Raw genomic sequence first — 17,537 nt, 5'->3', positions numbered from 1 at the left:
CAATTTCTTAGGCGTGCCTAATTATGTCACCTGCATTTGTTTATGTCTGATTTCGAGACTTTACACATGTAACAGATGAAATACCTCCCAATATATGTAACAGATGAACTACCTCCCAAATTAAATGTTTAACTGTTACTGAGGTTTATAGATTGTAAAACAATAGGGGAGATTTGTTCATTTAAATTTCATGCTCGTTTCATTATTTAAAAGTGGAACATGAATTGGATCATTCAAGTCAAGAATGTGTCCCGCAGTTGATGGGTTTGTTGATCTCATCGCCACTCTCTGGAAGTCACTCTTGGAGTTTCGTCATTAACACGGAGGGCACGGAGGGCCCTCCGAGCGAGTTGGTGAGCTAGCTCAATGTTTTGACCTCCCACCCTTTGCCATTCTTAACTTCTCTCACCATTCTAACCTTTGACCCCACCTCTCCCACACTTCCCTACTCTTTCCCTCTCTCCCCCACTCCCTCCCACTTCCTCTCCCCCCCTCTCTTCCCTTCGACTCCCTGGGCTCTGAGTAAACATGCTAACCTTTCATCCATCTCTGGAAATAAACAAGGGATCATAAAACTATGCAATGCGTGAGAGTTAGGAGGGAGAGATAGAGTTCTGTCTGGTGGGCAGTGGCTGTGCGTGCCTGTTGAATGAATGAATGAATGAATTTATTTTCATGTCAAATCGCCAATTGGCAATTCATCCCTTATGGGAAAAATTGACACACAAACAAACGTTACAATAATTCACTATGGTAATTCAATTATCATTCTTCTTCCAGTGTTCTCTGCATTGTGCATCGCATAAAGAGTGGAGAAAAAAAACAATAGTAAATAAGTTTATCCAAACAATAATTACATCCCTAGAGCAGTAAAATAATGTACATACATACATAGATACCATATACAGACAAAGAAAGAAAAAAAAGAAATAGAATTGATGTTATTGTTATTGTGTGAAAGACAGAGGGATTGACAGAGAGGGAGAGAGTATATGAGTGAGAGAGGGATAAAAGGGTCTAAAGCAGGTGTGGTTTTATGGCGTGTGACTCGTGTTATATTAAACTAGAGATTTAAACCCCAGTGGCTGAGTGGAAAATCACCTTGTGAACACACACATACACTCATGCACATACATGCACACACACACTCGCAATTAATCCAGCTATTGATTGACTCATACCTCCAGCCCTTCCGAATGGTGGTTGGAATCTGGACAGCATAGGTCAGGTGTCCTGTAAGCGATCAGTATTTCTCATTACGAACCAATCGTCTTCTTGCGCCATAAGGGAACACCCTGCCACCCATGGAGCTCTCCGTCTCTGGGGGGAGGTAACTCAATCCCCCAAGGCCCACCTACTCCTCATTTCCCTGGGGAGACTCCCCTGCCAAGCCCCCCTACACCCCTGAATCAAACACCACATATAGCTACAGATAACCCAGCCCTGTGGTTGCTGGCAGAGAGGGCTACTGGATATAGAAACATCAACAGATTTCAAAAGGATGAGGGCAAAGGAAACTGAGAGCCACCCTCTCCTTGCTTACCCTCTTTGCACATGCACATGCACACACACACACACACACACACATCAGCAAGCACGTGCAAACACAAATACATACAAACACTCCTAGGGCGCTGGAATGTATTTGTTGTTGAGACAATCCCAGAAAAACACTCTCTCCTGGCTTTTCTTCCTCCCCCTCTTTCTCTTTCCTCTCCTCCCTCCCTCTCTCCCTGCCCCCCTCTCACCTCTCCTCACTCTCCTCGCTCTCTTTCCCTCCCTCCCAGATTGTATAAATATCCCTGAACTGTTGAGAGGGACTCAGAGACCTGAGGACCCTGACCTGAGAAACAAACAGACCAGAACAGAGAGAAGAGAGGGAGAGAGGCAGACGGCAAGACAGCAGTAACACATTAGGGAAATAAAGTAAGATAAATAACAATAAGAAATAAGGAGAAGGAGAACATTTGGGCCAGAACTAAGTGAAGTGATAACGGGGCAATCACCACAGCAAGACAGAGAAAGAAGAGCTGAAACACAGAGTGAAATAGGAGAGACATTGATGAGACAAAGAGAGTGAGCGAGACCAGAAGAACCGTGTCTAGTCTACATCTGTGTGTAGCCCACTTGTTTGGTTGTGTTAGTATCCACCATGTGGCTGCTGCTTAATGTTTGTGTGTTCTGTCTGCTGCAATATGGTGAGGGGCAGGACCGTGCCACTATCTGGAGAGGCAACGACCGTAGCGGGCACTGCCAGTACACCTTCACCGTGCCCAGCCCCAGCGAGACCAGCTGCCCCCATACAGCCTCCGGAGGGCCAGAGATGGAGGGGCTCAAGACTAGACTCAGCCTGCTGGAGGTATTGGTGGCCAGGCTGACTGGAGGGGAGACAAGGGGTCCTGGGCTTGGGGCTGGGTCCCAGGCTGGTCTGCAGGAGGCTCTGACCCAGGCCATGGGAGAGAGGAGCCTGTTGCAGGGAGAGAAGGAGCATCTGGAGAGAGATGTGGAGGGGCTGCAGAGAAGGGTGGAGGAGATGAGGAGAGAGACGGAGAGACTGAAGAGCAGACCCTGCTACCCGCAACCCCCTCTGGTGCCTCCCAGCGTCCCACTACAGGATAGTGGTCTGCGACTTGCCGGAGGTAAGTAACAACATCTGTCTGTTTGTTCTGTCCTCCTTCTTCTCTCCTACTGGGGAGAGAAAGCTCATATTATTCCTGATTGAGACCTACACCACTTATAGACAGACTGTGGCATGTGGAGGTGTTCTCCAGTCTGGCTCGGAGACATACAGTTGAAGTCGGATGTTTACATACACTTAGTCATTAAAACTCATTTTTCAACCACCACAAATTTCTTGTTAACAAACTATAGTTTTGGCAAGTCGGTTAGGACATCTACTTTGTACATGACACAAGTAATTTTTCCAACAACTGTTTACAGACAGAATATTTCACTTATAATTCACTGTATCACAATTCCAGTGGGTCAGAAGTTTACATACATTAAGTTGACTGTGCCTTTAAACAGCTTGGAAAATTCCAGAAAATGATGTCATGGCTTTAGAAGCTTCTGATAGGCTAATTGACATCATTTCAGTCAATTGGAGGTGTACCTGTGGATGTATTTCAAGGCCTACCTTTAAACTCAGTGCCTCTTTGCTTGACATCATGGGGAAAAAAATTACAAAATCAGCAAAGACCTCAGAAAATTAATTGTAGACCTCCACAAGTCTGGTTCATCCTTGGGAGCAAATGCCTGAAGGTACCACTTTCATCTGTACAAACAATAGTACGCAAGTGTAAACACCATGGGACCACGCAGCCGTCTTACCGCTCAAGAAGGAGATGCGTTCTGTCTCCTAGAGATGAACGTACTTTGGTGCGAAAAGTGCAAATCAATCCCAGAACAACATCAAAGGACCTTGTGAAGATGCTGGAGGAAACAGGTACAAAAGTATCTATATCCACAGTAAAACGAGTCCTATATCGACATAACCTGAAAGGCCGCTAAGCAAGGAAGAAGCCGCTGCTCCAAAACCGCCATTAAAAAGCCAGACTATGGTTTGTAACTGCACATGGGAACAAAGATTGTACTTTTTGGAGAAATGTCCTCTGGTCTGATGAAACAAAAAGAGAACTGTTTGGCCATAATGGCAATTTTTATGTTTGGAGGAAAAAGGGGGAGGCTTGCAAGCCGAAGAACACCATCCCAACCGTGAAGCACGGGGGTGGGGGTGCTTAGCTGTAGGAGGGACTGGTGCACTTCACAAAATAGATGGCATCATGAGGATAGAAATGTATGTGGATATATTGAAGCAACATCTCAAGACATCAGTCAGGAAGTTAAAGCTTGGTTGCAAATGGGTCTTCCAAATGGACAATGACCCCAAGCATACTTCCAAAGTTGTGGCAAAATGGCTTAAGGGCAACAAAGTCAAGGTATTGAGTGGCCATCACAAAGCCCTGGCCTCAATCCTATGGAAACTTTGTGGGCAGAACTGAAAAAGCGTCTGTGAGCAAAGAGGCCTACAAACCTGACTCCGTTACACCAGCTCTGTCAGGAGGAATGGGCTAAAATTCAACCAACTTATTGTGGGAAGCTGGTGGAAGGCTATCTGAAACGTTTAACCCAAGTTAAACAATTTAAAGGCAATGCTACCAAATACTAATTGAGGGTATGTAAACTTCTGACCCACTGGGAATGTGATGAAATTAATAAAAGCTGAAATAAATCATTCTCCCTACTATTATTCTGACCTTTCACATTCTTAAAATAAAGTGGTGATCCTAACTGAACTAAGACATGGAATTTTTACTAGGATTAAATGTCAGGAATTGTGAAAAACTGAGTTTAAATGTATTTGGCTAAGGGATATGTAAACTTCTGACTTCAACTGTATGTTTGCTGTACATCAAGTGTCTTGTGGTTTTGTAGGAAAGTCAGGAGATTCTGAGTTAACTGGAAGAGCTGAGTAAAAATGTGACGCACACACTCAATGATGAGGCGCTTTCCTGTAACGGAGAGGATTCCACAGAAGTGTTTGTGTGGATATGGGTGGGTGTGTTCGTGTGCATGTCTGTGTTTGGGCAACACAAGGAGGTCGAAGTAGTGTCAGGTTTCTCAGCTATCTGTTTAAAGAGTGGAGGGAGGGAGAAGGTTCTAGAGGACAGCCAGTGACAGCCAGGGTTAGTCTTTTATTTACAACCAGAGCCTTCTTTATGATGGTGCTTCCCTTAACTTCCCTCTACATTACCGGGGGGGGGGGGGGGGGGGGGGGGGCGTGATTCCAACGTAAGAAAAGACAAGCAAGACATGTTAGAGTGCCATTTCCATCTTACCTTAGGGCTTTGATGATGTTTGACTCAGACCATCAAGGGTGTGTGTGTGGGGAGGGGGATTTATGTTGTCTCGTAAAGCTGACATTGCCCACCACCACCACCACGTAAATCCTCCTTCCCCAACTCCCCATCCACTACCTCCCCATAGGGGAGTGCTGCCCTTCAACACACTCTAAACCTAAAAAGAAGTTCATCATTTCCCTGCATGGCTCTGTGGCATCTGGTTTGATCCTCATGTTAGCACTTGCAGGCTAAAACATTGTTCCACCTCAAAAAGCACAAGAACAAGGATTTTGACACCAACCATTTTAGATTGTTAAGAAATAATTTCTGATTTGGACCGAACTTCTTCCTATAAATAAGTAAGACATGAGGAATCCCAACAAATTGGTCAAAAGCGGACCCCCCCACACCCCATGCCAATCCCACCCCAACAACAGTATACAGTATCAGTTCTCTTTTTCTCTGTTTGACAAGTAGTATGGGGCTGTGGCTAGGGGTATTGCTTCTCCATACTATGTCTTGTATTCCCTTTGAATCTGGTGATGCCCCCCCAGCTAAATTAGAAGTCGCTAGCATTATTTACCATAAATGTGCATGAAAGTACCCGGTTTTGACCACTAGATGCCGCTGTGCTTGCTACTGTATACCGCCACACTTTTATCAAATTTGCTGGTCTCTTTAAATAAATCACATTCAGAAGGAGGAAACACATGAAAAAGGGAAGAGAGGAGTAAACCGTTAAACCATATGTTTGTGTGTGTGTGCGTGTGTATGTGTGTGTGTGCATTGGCGCGTGTTATGTGCTCACACGAGTGTGTTGATGCTAGGTAAAGGGGTCCTTTGCGGGTGGGTTCCTGGCTTTAACAGCCAACCACTTAACAAACCCACCATAAATCCCCTCCTGACCGCAGCTGATAGAGCTCAGTTTTACTAGACTAGTTCAAATACGGTAGGCTCTTTACTGGGTAACATCAAAACAGGCCATGTTATAACAGACCATGCTTTAATGTCTCTCTTTATTGTTTAACTCAATGGGATTTCCTGGTTAAACAGTGGTTAGAAAGGGCTGGTCAGTCAGAATCAGGCATCTACAAGATGAGGTTGTTTCGGATGGTCAACCATGTGAACATTGTGCCTCCACAATGACGTTGGTTTGATGCCACTCATATTGTTTCTGGAAACCTCTGTCTCCGTTGTGCCATAAGGTGTTCTTTTATCTGGTTTTTGAATCTGGTTTTATTGCTAGCTTGAGTTACCTGGGGTGGCAGAGAGTTCCATGTAGTCATGGCTCTATTTAATACTGCGTGTTTCCCAGCCTCTGTTCTGGACCTGGGGACTGTGACGAGACCTCTGGCTGTATGTCTTGTGTGATACCAATGAGTGTCCGAACTGAGTGCCAACTGCTTGAACAGACAGTTCGGTACCTTCATAACATCAACACCTTGCACAAAGATCTCTAGTGATGCAGTCAATCTCTCATCAACTTTGAGCCAGGAGAGATTGACATGCATGTCATTGACATTCGCCCTCAGTGTACATCTAAGTGCAATACGTGCTGCTCTGTTTTTGACCAACTGCAATTTGCCAATGTCCTTCTTTGCCGCACCTGAACACACAACTAGACAGTAGACCAGGTGCGACAAAACTAGGGCCTGTAAGACCTGTCTGGTTCACTGAGATATCAAGAAAGCACAGCAAAGCCTTATCATGTACAAACCTCTTCCCATTTTAGTAACCATTGAGTCTATATGTTTTGACCATGACAGCATGCTATCTAGGGTGACACCCAGCAGTTTAGTCTCTTCAACTTGCTCAATAGCCACGTTATTCAATTATAGATCCATATGAGGTTTAGGGTTGGTTTAGTCCCAAAAATGTTTTAGATTTAGTACCAGCCTATTGCTAGTTACCCATTCTAAAACTGATTGGAGATCTATGTTAAGGTTGTCCGTTATTTATTTTACTGTGGTAGCCGACGTGTACTGTATACTGTTGAGTCGTCAGCGTACGTGTACACACAGGTCAGTGGAAGGTCATTAGTAAACACAGAAAACAATAATGGTCCAAGCCCGGCTGCCCTGCGGTACACCACACACAGCATTCAACTTCCATTTAAGAAAACCCTCTGTGTTTTATTAGATAGGTAATTGTCCATCCATGATAAGGCAGAGGATGTTAATCCATAACACCTATGTTTTTCAGTAATATGTAATGATTTAATTTTTAATTTAATTTAACCTTTATTTAACCAGGTAGGGCTCATTGAGATTTAAAATCTCTTTTTCAAGAGCGTCCTGGCCAAGATAGGCAGCGCCAAGTCATTACAAAAATTACAGACAAACAACATGAAAAACTACAAGTAATCTAGTAAAAACCATAGAATTAACAAAGAATATAACAAAATCAAAAACAGCTAATTAAAAACATTGACATGTCAGGGAATCAGTCTCCAGATCATTCATCCGTGATTTAAAAATACCAATCGGGACAAGTTCATCCAGTATTTTGTAAGGCATTCCAAGACGATGGTGCAGATTACATAAAAGCCCTTTTACCAAATTCAGTTCGGACATTTGGAACAGTTAGCAGGATAAAGTCCCGCAAACGAAGAGAGTACCCACCCCATTTCTGAACAATAAAAATGCCCAAATAAAAAGGTAGTAAACCCAAAATGGCTTTGTAAATAAAAGTATACCAGTGACTGAGCCTACGAGTGACTAGAGAAGGCCAGCCAACCCTGGTATACAAAGTGCAGTGGTGCGTAAGGGTTTTGCAATTTAAAATAAATCTCAGAGTGCCATGGTAAAGGGTGTCAATTGATCTCAAACACTGAGCGGAAGCATTCATATATAAAATATCCCCATAGTCTAGTAAAGGCATAAATGTAGCTGATACTAGCCTCCTTCTGGCTTCAAAAGAAAAACAAGCCTTATTCCTAAAATAAAATCCTAATTTCAGCTTCAATTTTTTTGTAAGTTGTTGAATATGCATTTTAAAAGAGAGGCCATCATCAATCAAAATTCCAAGATATTTATATGAGGTTACAACCTCAATCTCCTTGCCCTGACAGGTAGTAATAGGTGAAAGGTTCAGAGGTCTATTTCTTGCTGATCAATGACATCAAAGGCTGCACTGAAGTCTAACAAAACAGCTCCCACAGTCTTCTTATTATCAGTTTCTTTCATCCAATCATCAGTCATTTGTGTCAGTGCCGCGCATGTTGAGTGCCCTTCTCTATAAGCATGCTTAAAGTCTGTTGCTAATTTGTTTTCTGTATAATAACATTGTATTTGGTCGAACAAGATTTTTTCAAAAAGTTTGCTAAGCACCAGTAACAGGCTGATTGGTCTGCTGTTGGAACTATTAAAGGTTGCTTTGCGATTTTTGGTCAGCTGAATGCCATTTGCCTCCCTTCAAGCCTGAGGGCACTCCGTCTTCTAGGCTCAGATTGAAGATGTGGCAAATAGGAGTTGCAATGTATTCCGCTACCAACCCCAAGAATTTACCATCCAGGTTGTCACTTCCAGGTGGTTTTTATAGATAGTGTGGAAGAGGTGAAAATATTACTACTGACTTTGCAGAATTCAAAGCTACAGTGCTTGACTTTCATTATTTGGTCCGTTATGCATTAATATGAAGGCTCAGCATTTGGTGTTTGCATGTCATGCCTAAGTTGTCGAATCTTGTCAACAGAAAAGTTATTGAAGGGTTTTGTTATGAATGAGCCATCAGCCTCAATGAAGGATGAATCTGAGCTAGCTTTTCTGCCTTGAATTTCATTTAAGGTCCTCCAGAGCTTTTTACTATCATTCTTTGTAAAATGTATCTTTGTTCCATAGTATAGTTTCTTCTTTTTGTTTAGTTTACTTATGTTTAGTTACTGACTCACCTCCCCCTAAATAGATTCTGTTACGCAAGTTGTCTAATGGCTTAGGAAAAGGCACTGTTATTGTGGAATAAATGCTATCAACAACAGCCAAGCCAACAGACACATGGTGAGTTTGGCTGCATCCAAGAACAACAGCTCCGCTACACAGCAACGTGAAGGTGGACTGTGTCGAGAGACTGAGACCTTCAGCCAAATATGAGCCTTTTACCTCCTCTCAGCTCTAATAACTCTAATAGCGCAGGGTCAGAAGGCTTGATTGGGCCATCCTCAGGGAGCATGGGTATGAGTGCTTTGGTGTTTCAGTCTGTGAGGACTTGCTGTGGTCATGATGTTCTGCCAGATTTGCCCTTATATTCATCAAACACACACGCACACACACACACACACACACAAAACAATGTGCGCTTGTTTACCTGAGATAATGAATGACCTTGCCCCCCTGGGAACTGTTTTGTGGTTCAGGGAAGCGAGACTCTTTCCCCTCACCCTCCCTCACCCCTCCTCACTCCACCACCCTCCTCTTCCCATACCCTTCTGCCTAGAAAGCATCCATTGATCCAGGTCATACAAGACATGAACAGAAGCAAATGTAAATGACCATTCTTATTGGGCAAGTTCAGGCAGTACAACTCTTTTCTTCCGTTTATGCCTGTTGAACGTGACTCTGGTCTCCCTTGCTTCACTCCTCACACTTCTCCTCCTCCTCCCCCAACTTTACCCCAAACTCACACCTTCTCCCCACATGTGTAGTACTTACTATAGAATGTTGTAGTATACTGTAGAACAGTGTTTTCCCCCTGGGTGTATGTTTTAATTTTTGTCCCAGCACTACACAGCTGATTCAAATAATCAAAGCTTGATGATGAGTGGGTTATTTGAATCAGCTGTGTAGTGCTGGGACAAAACCCAAATGGGAAACCCTGCTATAGAATACTATAGTAAATACTAAAGTATTATCCACAACAAAAACACCATACAGTAATATCCGCAAAAACACTACACTTTTTTAACTATAGTAAATACTACTTTATTAAATGTGCATGTACTCTGTCCATTCCCCTCCCCCATATCGCAATTTGTGCCACCCATAAGTGAGAAACCTACATAGACCATATATTGTGTTCCCTACAGTTCATAGAAGAGAGCACAAGCTCTGAAATATTCGTTCAGACCCAAGTCTTATCTACTTACCTACCTACTTACAGGTTTTGGAAAATGTGCTCTTTTAGTATTTCTCCAGTAGGGTTCCTGAAGGAGAAAGCCTCCACTTCTATGTCAAAGATAATAAAAACAAAAACACTATAGTAAATACGACAGTGATGTCCGCAAAGACACTACAGTAAATATTACAGTATACTACAGTCTGCAAAAACACTGCAGTAAATACTTCAGTGTACTACAATCCCCAAAACTACTACATTCATTATTACAGTATAATCTACAGTTTTCCTTTAATATGGTATTTATACTATAGTTAACTGTAATACTACAGTATGCTACAGTGAATACTACAGTAAAGTCTACAAAAACACTACAGTGAATACTATAGTACTTATACCATAGTATACTATAGTATTTTTTCATTAGGGTCTCCATCAAAATAGGAAATCAACATCAGTTTCCAGAGGCTAAGACTAACATGTTCTGCATCATTATGGCTCATTAGGAGCCAGTAAACTCTTCTCTCACACACACACACACACGTACACACGTACACACACACACACGTGCACACTAACACACATGCATTGCATAATTATGAGGCTGTTAACATGTTAGCATCCATCACTGTTATAGACCCAGTCACTGCTGCTGTTTATCAACACAGGTGAAGTGTTTAGTTTAGAAGCTCTCAACTGTAATGGTTCTCTGAGGGGATGGTGGGGGGGGGGGGGGGGGGGGGGCAGAGGAGAGGGGGAGTGATGGGTGAGGCTTGGGTGAATTTTTGGCCTTGTTCCAGTTGAACTAAACTGGTATGAGGAATGGCTAACTGTGGTAGCAAGGCAGGTCTGGGCCTTCAAGACTAAAGGTTGCGTGTGTGTGTGTGTTCAACAGTCCGGCAGACTCCACAGCAGCTGGGAATCCACTCAGGAGTGTTTGTTTTCTCCTCTTACATTCCCTGCTGTCAGTAGTGCTGCCAGAGACCCCCTCACCACTCCCAACACACACACACAGAGACCCCATGGCTGGCTGATGTAGGCCGCTCTGGGCTCGGTGGTCACTGCATGGTCAGGGTTGGTGCTGCCAGTCAGTGTGTCCATTGTACTGTGATGTTAAAAAGTGTGTGTGATTCTACATCCATGATGTGTTTGCAGATGCTGGTGTTCTCTCTCACCTGGTATCCAGTGCTGGAAGACAAGGGGACACTGGCAGTTTGAGAGGTAAGCTTCTGTGGTACCACTGAGCATGTGTTTGCATGTGTGTGTACAAATATAATTTCAACAGAATGAATAAAGTGAACCAATAAATAACAAATATCCCAGTTTTACCACAAAATTTGTATAATTACAAAAATATGCCATAAGATAGACTTCAAATACAAGCAGACTAGTTAGGCCATGAAGTAATTTCAACATCTAGTTTTGGTTGAGTTGTCAGATAATGTGAACTCAATGTGAAATCAACAAAATATGTCACCATGTTATTGCGTTTAGGTTCAAAGTTGGGTGAAGAAAATACAAAATTCCCTTCCGTTGACTTTTTTGCAAATCCAATCACTTTTCCTTCTTTGATTCAACGTCATCACATTTAATTTCTTTGTTGAAATGATGTGGAAACAGCGTTGATTCAACCAGTCTTTGTCCAGTGGGCAGTGTCCAGTGTCATGGACAGATGTGCTAGGAGGTGCTCCATCTGCTCCTGAGGGTTGCTGTGTTGCAGTCATCACACCTGCAGCTGGAATGTGTAGGCACTGCGTCTCAGGTAATACATTAGGGGTAGATTGTGGTAGTCCTCCACAAGCCGCTTTACCTTCTCCAAGCTACTGCGGACTCTCTGGTGGTGGTAGGTTGCCAGCGAGGTACTGCTCCAGTTCAGTTTCAGTCAGAGCATGTTGTTGTCGCAGGGCATCGATTAACTCCAAAACCGTGGGGTTTGTGGGACCAGCAAGTGCCCTGCAGGCCCGATGCCAATCCTTCACTGCTTTATTGATCTCCACAAAGTCTTGCTGCTTGACAGCATCGTAGTAGTTCCACATTTAGAAAATAAACATACCTATGGCAAATGCCGGTGCTCTTTTGGTGAAGACTCCTCAAAGTGATCTCCAGTGCCCAATGTATCTCCCTCAAAGTGATCTCCAGTGCCCAATGTATCTCCCTCAAAGTGGCTCACAACTTTGCGCAGCTCCTGTTCTTCAGAGGATGTGGGGATTATCAGCTTTTCCAGATCTCCATAGCATCTCTCTACATCAGCGGGTGGGATGAACAAGAGCGCAGGGAGCATCTTGAGGTGGAGGGTGAAATCGGGGTCGCTGCGGTACATTGATGCCAGCTGTCTTGGGGTAAATTCCTCAGTGCCTCCAACCAGTGTCGGGGAGTAGTGCACTACATGTAACTCAACTAGTAATTTAATTCTATTTTGCAGTGGCTTAGTGGTAGTTGAACTAAATTCAAATCTTGGTGGTATTAGTTAATAGAGTTTTTGCCATGTAGCATTATAGCTAACTACTAGAACTACACACACATTTTATTGCTAAAATAAAATATTGTAGAAGTAAGCAATAATTTCCTTCATTTTTCGGCATCAGACCTGCCTAATTCTCACTTGAAACATAGTTTTTTGTGTTTAATAGGCTAAATTATACATTCTGTTAACATCTGACTCGAGAGTGATCTGTTCCTCCAATTTGTAGAAATTTCAGATTTAGATATAGTTTAGATGTAGTGAACTACTTTTTCAAAGTAACTTTAGCTAAGTGTACTGTTTTTCTTACGGGTAGCTTAAACTTCTTCCAGTGTGAAGTAATTGGTAAACTATATTTTCAGAGTCCCCAACACTGCCTCCAACGCATGATTGTACTATATATACTGTATCTCCATTTTTTTTTTAAATATATAGACATAAGATGAATTGCATGTTCAACTCGACATTACTGTCATTTTGAAAATGAACCCTTAATACAACATCAATAGTATGCTAATTGTTGATGCTTACCTCAGACTTATAGGGCAGTAAAATATAGGCTGCTGGAATCCCGGTCGACTGTCGCAGACACAAAATGGTGTACGACTGCCGTAACAAGGGTGGGGCCGCTTTGAATGATCCGTCTGCACTGCCCTACATAGGCAAAGTGCAGTAACTACAAATTTGGCAAAAAAAAAGTCATATTATAATGTGATTAATGTGGTATTTATTTTTCTGACACAAGAACAAGCCAGTCGATTAGGATATATCATGAAGTACCAGAAATTGGTGTCAGTCTAGATATTTTGCAGTAACTTTTTTTTACGTACAGTAGTTACTGCACTTTGCCTTTGTAGGGCAGTACACACCAGGACACGGACTCGCACAGGAAATCCAGGTTACGTGCCGTTGTGAAGATGAGAAACCTGTCTTTTCCTGGTCCGCTGTCATGCTGGAGGAATAGCTCTCCACTCGCTGTGCCATGGTAGCTCTCAGGGATGAGCAGGTTGTAGAGGGTCGGTACAAGGGCACCTGGTTGTTCAGTTGGTCCTCCTTTTCTAAAGGCTTACTCAGGCAACAACAAAAAAATCCTTATTTTTATTGGAGAATCGTTTATCAGCAGATATTTGCATTCAACTGTTTAGTGCGCGATCAGATGCGCCCGAGCCCATTTAGTTGGCGTTATGTGCCCATTCCGGGGGATATATAGCTTGGTCACATAATCAAAACAGAATTAGCATGTGCAAACTATTAGGTGCAGCTCATTTGCACACCCACAGTTACAGTTGCACAGTTCCTTTAATCGTGACTGTATTGTTTTGCTACAATCACTTGCAATGAGTATACTTTTTTCATGAGCAATGAACAAACTAGGCTGGTTGTTTGAGATGTAATGATGAAAAACGAATGAAAACCACAAAATGTGCATATGCCTATCTTTCTAATCATAGTCTTTAATAAACATGAGTAAAACACATCTACTCACAAAGCTCTACATTGTGGAGGTGATGTATGTTAGTGCGGGGCTAGAACTAAAGCCTGCACAGTTCCCGCTCTGTAGCTCTCTCTAGGTCCAGGGTTGAAGAGCACTGCAATTGAAGATTGATTCATTGGCGGAGGCAGAACTCGACACCCCAAAGCCTGTGTCTCAATCAGAGCTTCTCAACGTTGTACCACCGGTTGTTTTCTGATGTCTGTCTGTCTGTCTGTCTGTCTCCTTCAGACCCAGCATGGCGGAATGGTGGCAATGCAGGGTTCCAGGAGTTGAAGGCTGAGGTGACTGAGATTCCTGCTCCTAGTACTGAGGACAGCACAGGTGAGACACACACCTGGATATATCAAATTGGTCATTAACCCGATGTGGTTTCAACAGTCCCAATACTATTACAGTTACCCCCTCTCCACCCCTGCACAGCATGACCCTGCACACACAACACTTCCCTCCCTGCTGACAGCCCCAAAACAAATATTGCTATTAATACACAGGCAAGAATAACACTAAATACCAGGGCAAATACCAACACCAGAACATGAGGGACTGCATGTGTTTCTATATGTTAAGAGCCTGACAGGGAGAGATCCACTGAAGCTCTACTGAACACACTGAGGGGCACAGCTATGATAGGATTATCTCCACCATACTGAACACACTGAGGGGCACAGCTATGATAGGATTATCTCCACCATACTGAACACACTGAGGGGCACAGCTATGATAGGATTATCTCCACCATACTGAACACACTGAGGGGCACAGCTATGATAGGATTATCTCCACCATACTGAACACACTGAGGGGCACAGCTATGATAGGATTATCTCCACCATACTGAACACACTGAGGGGCACAGCTATGATAGGATTATCTCCACCATACTGAACACACTGAGGGGCACAGCTATGATAGGATTATCTCCACCATACTGAACACACTGAGGGGCACAGCTATGATAGGATTATCTCCACCATACTGAACACACTGAGGGGCACAGCTATGATAGGATTATCTCCACCATACTGAACACACTGAGGGGCACAGCTATGATAGGATTATCTCCACCATACTGAACACACTGAGGGGCACAGCTATGATAGGATTATCTCCACCATACTGAACACACTGAGGGGCACAGCTATGATAGGATTATCTCCACCATACTGAACACACTGAGGGGCACAGCTATGATAGGATTATCTCCACCATACTGAACACACTGAGGGGCACAGCTATGATAGGATTATCTCCACCATACTGAACACACTGAGGGGCACAGCTATGATAGGATTATCTCCACCATACTGAACACACTGAGGGGCACAGCTATGATAGGATTATCTCCACCATACTGAACACACTGAGGGGCACAGCTATGATAGGATTATCTCCACCATACGCGTTTACCTCGGCACATTTCCCTTGCGGTTTCCGTCACATCTAGAAAGACTGAAAAGTCGACAAAATAAACATGTTGAGATTCATGTTTGTGCCAGAGTTATTCATATCGTTGATGACCGTGCCTGTATATAATTATATAACCCCCCCGCCCTTACACACACAGCACTCTGTCTGGAATATCCTAAAGGTATTTTAGGAAGAGGTAAATATACAGCAGCCTGATCATTTTCTCAGTGAGAGGCTTGAAGTGGTGGAGGATTCCTTCCTGTATCTGATGACTCTCAGCTCAGCTGCTCTTCTACTAACCCGGTGCCACACACACACTCATAGGGCTTGGTAATTAGCAGAGATGCCAAACCGTTGTAGACCTGCTATCTGTCTCCGTTATGAGAAATGATCATCTCTCAGATCTTTCAGCAGCCGTTACCTCTTCCCTCCCTACCCCTATCCAAAAACAGGATTTACCACAGATTCTCTCTACACACACCTCTCTCCTCTGTCTCTCTCTCTTCCAGGGTGCATCTCAATAGTAGAAAATAGCATTGTCACCCCTGACATCTAATGACCTGTCCCTATAACTGCCCCCCCCCCCCCCATCTACCCATCTCTCTTTTCATCTCTCTAACTACTTTCTCTCTCCCTCCCCCCCTCCTCTCTCCCAGGCTGTGGGGAGTTGATATCAATAGGAGAGCCAGTGTCCCATCGTAAGGCTGATAGTATAGCTGGTAAATATGGGGTGTGGATGCAGGATCCGGAGGCTGTGGCGCCCTACGGAGGGAAGATGGTGTGGCGCATCGATACAGTGGGGTCAGAGGTCAGACAGCTGTTTGGTTACGAGGACATGGACCAGCTCTCTAAAGGCTACCCCTCAAAGGTGGGTGACTGGACTGACTGGCATGGGATAGACCTAGAGGCTAACCTTAACCATAGATCTAAGATCAAGTTACCTTACCCCCTAACCAACCCCACCTTAACCATTAAGGGATGATAACATATTGATGTATAATGTAAAGTGTGACCATTGACCAGACTGTATTATCATTATTTATTTCAAGGTGTTGCTGTTGCCGGAGCCAGTGGAGAGTACAGGAGCGACTCTGTACCGCGGCTCTCTGTACTACCAGCGCCGCCGCAGCCGCACCCTGCTGAGGTACGACCTGGCATCTGAGAGCATCGCCGCCCGCCGAGACCTGCCCCACGCCGGCTTCCACGGCCAGTTCCCCTACTCCTGGGGCGGCTACACCGATGTGGATCTGGGGGTGGACGAGCAGGGCCTGTGGGCCGTCTACAGCACCAACAAGGCTAAAGGAGCCATCGTGGTGTCCCAGCTGGACCCACACAACCTGGCGGTGAAGAGGAGCTGGGAGACCAGCATCAGGAAGAACAGCGTGGCTAACGCTTTCGTCATCTGTGGCCGTCTCTACACGGTTGCCAGCTACACTGCTCCCAACACCACCATCAACTTTATGTTCGACACAGCTACTGGCCAGGGGAAGCAGGTGGCGCTACCCTTCAGGAATAAGTACCGCTACAACAGCATGGTGGATTATAACCCTGCCCAAAGGAAGCTGCACGCCTGGGACAACTTCCACATTGTCTCCTACGACGTCAGGCTGGGTCACCAGTAGAGAAACTCACAACAAAAACCTTTCAAAAAGACTTTATCTTGTCTTTAGAGCAGTTAGTGTGGTAGTCAGTGGTTAGAATGCTATTATTTACCACCTTCATGAATGTGAAGGTTTAGTAGTTACCAAAACTGGCCACAGCAGTGATTGAGATGAAGCTTTTTCAAGCAAGTTGTGTTATGAATAAAAACCCCTGCAGGTATCTTGTTTGTGGGAAGGCTTTTGCTGTGGCACAGTCCACAAACATGTTTATAGAGGAATTATTTTTCTACTGTTTGGTTGTCAGAGATTGGCTTTAATTGTGTTTTGATGTATAGTGTTGAAAGGGAGGTGAGGGGGCAAAGAATAAATAATGAAGTGTACTTCTTGCATACTGTACCATTGGTCATCATACAAACTGTATTGTGTATAAAACTCCTTCTGACCTGTGCATTGTACACCACTATTACATTATGTACAAATTCATACAAAGGTCAAATAAAAGTTATCCATTCTAAATAACAATGACTTGTTTATGTTTGTGTAAAAATCAATGACTTCTAGTAGGCACACATGACTGATAAAAGTGCTAAATGGCATATATATATATATAGTACCAGTCAAAAGTTTGGACACCTACTCATTCAAGGGTTTTTCTTTATTTTTACAATTTTTTACATTGTAGA

The 17,537-nt window shown here is 43.7% G+C and overlaps 1 protein-coding gene and 1 long non-coding RNA gene across 2 annotated transcripts; one reads left to right on the top strand and one right to left on the bottom strand.

The window, feature by feature from the left end:
• Positions 1 to 645: 645 nt before the first annotated feature.
• LOC115192432 (uncharacterized) lies at positions 646 to 1,730 on the bottom strand. The gene is made up of 2 exons (XR_003877926.1): positions 1,182 to 1,730; positions 646 to 786 (listed from the first exon to the last, which is right to left on the bottom strand). It is a non-coding gene; the product is annotated as an uncharacterized LOC115192432 (long non-coding RNA).
• Positions 1,731 to 1,741: 11 nt separating this feature from the next.
• On the top strand, positions 1,742 to 17,376 carry LOC115192430 (myocilin). Its single transcript, XM_029750922.1, has 5 exons — positions 1,742 to 2,639; positions 11,046 to 11,111; positions 14,075 to 14,167; positions 15,910 to 16,121; positions 16,303 to 17,376. Exons 1-5 carry the CDS (start codon positions 2,153 to 2,155, stop codon positions 16,873 to 16,875), a joined length of 1,431 nt encoding a protein of 476 aa, XP_029606782.1. The 5' UTR covers positions 1,742 to 2,152; the 3' UTR covers positions 16,876 to 17,376.
• The last annotated feature ends 161 nt before the right edge of the window (positions 17,377 to 17,537 follow it).

The sequence above is a fragment of the Salmo trutta genome, chromosome 4 (genome assembly GCF_901001165.1).
Source record: "Salmo trutta chromosome 4, fSalTru1.1, whole genome shotgun sequence".
Lineage (NCBI taxonomy): Eukaryota > Metazoa > Chordata > Actinopteri > Salmoniformes > Salmonidae > Salmo > Salmo trutta.
This window is presented reverse-complemented; position numbering and strand designations above follow the sequence as displayed.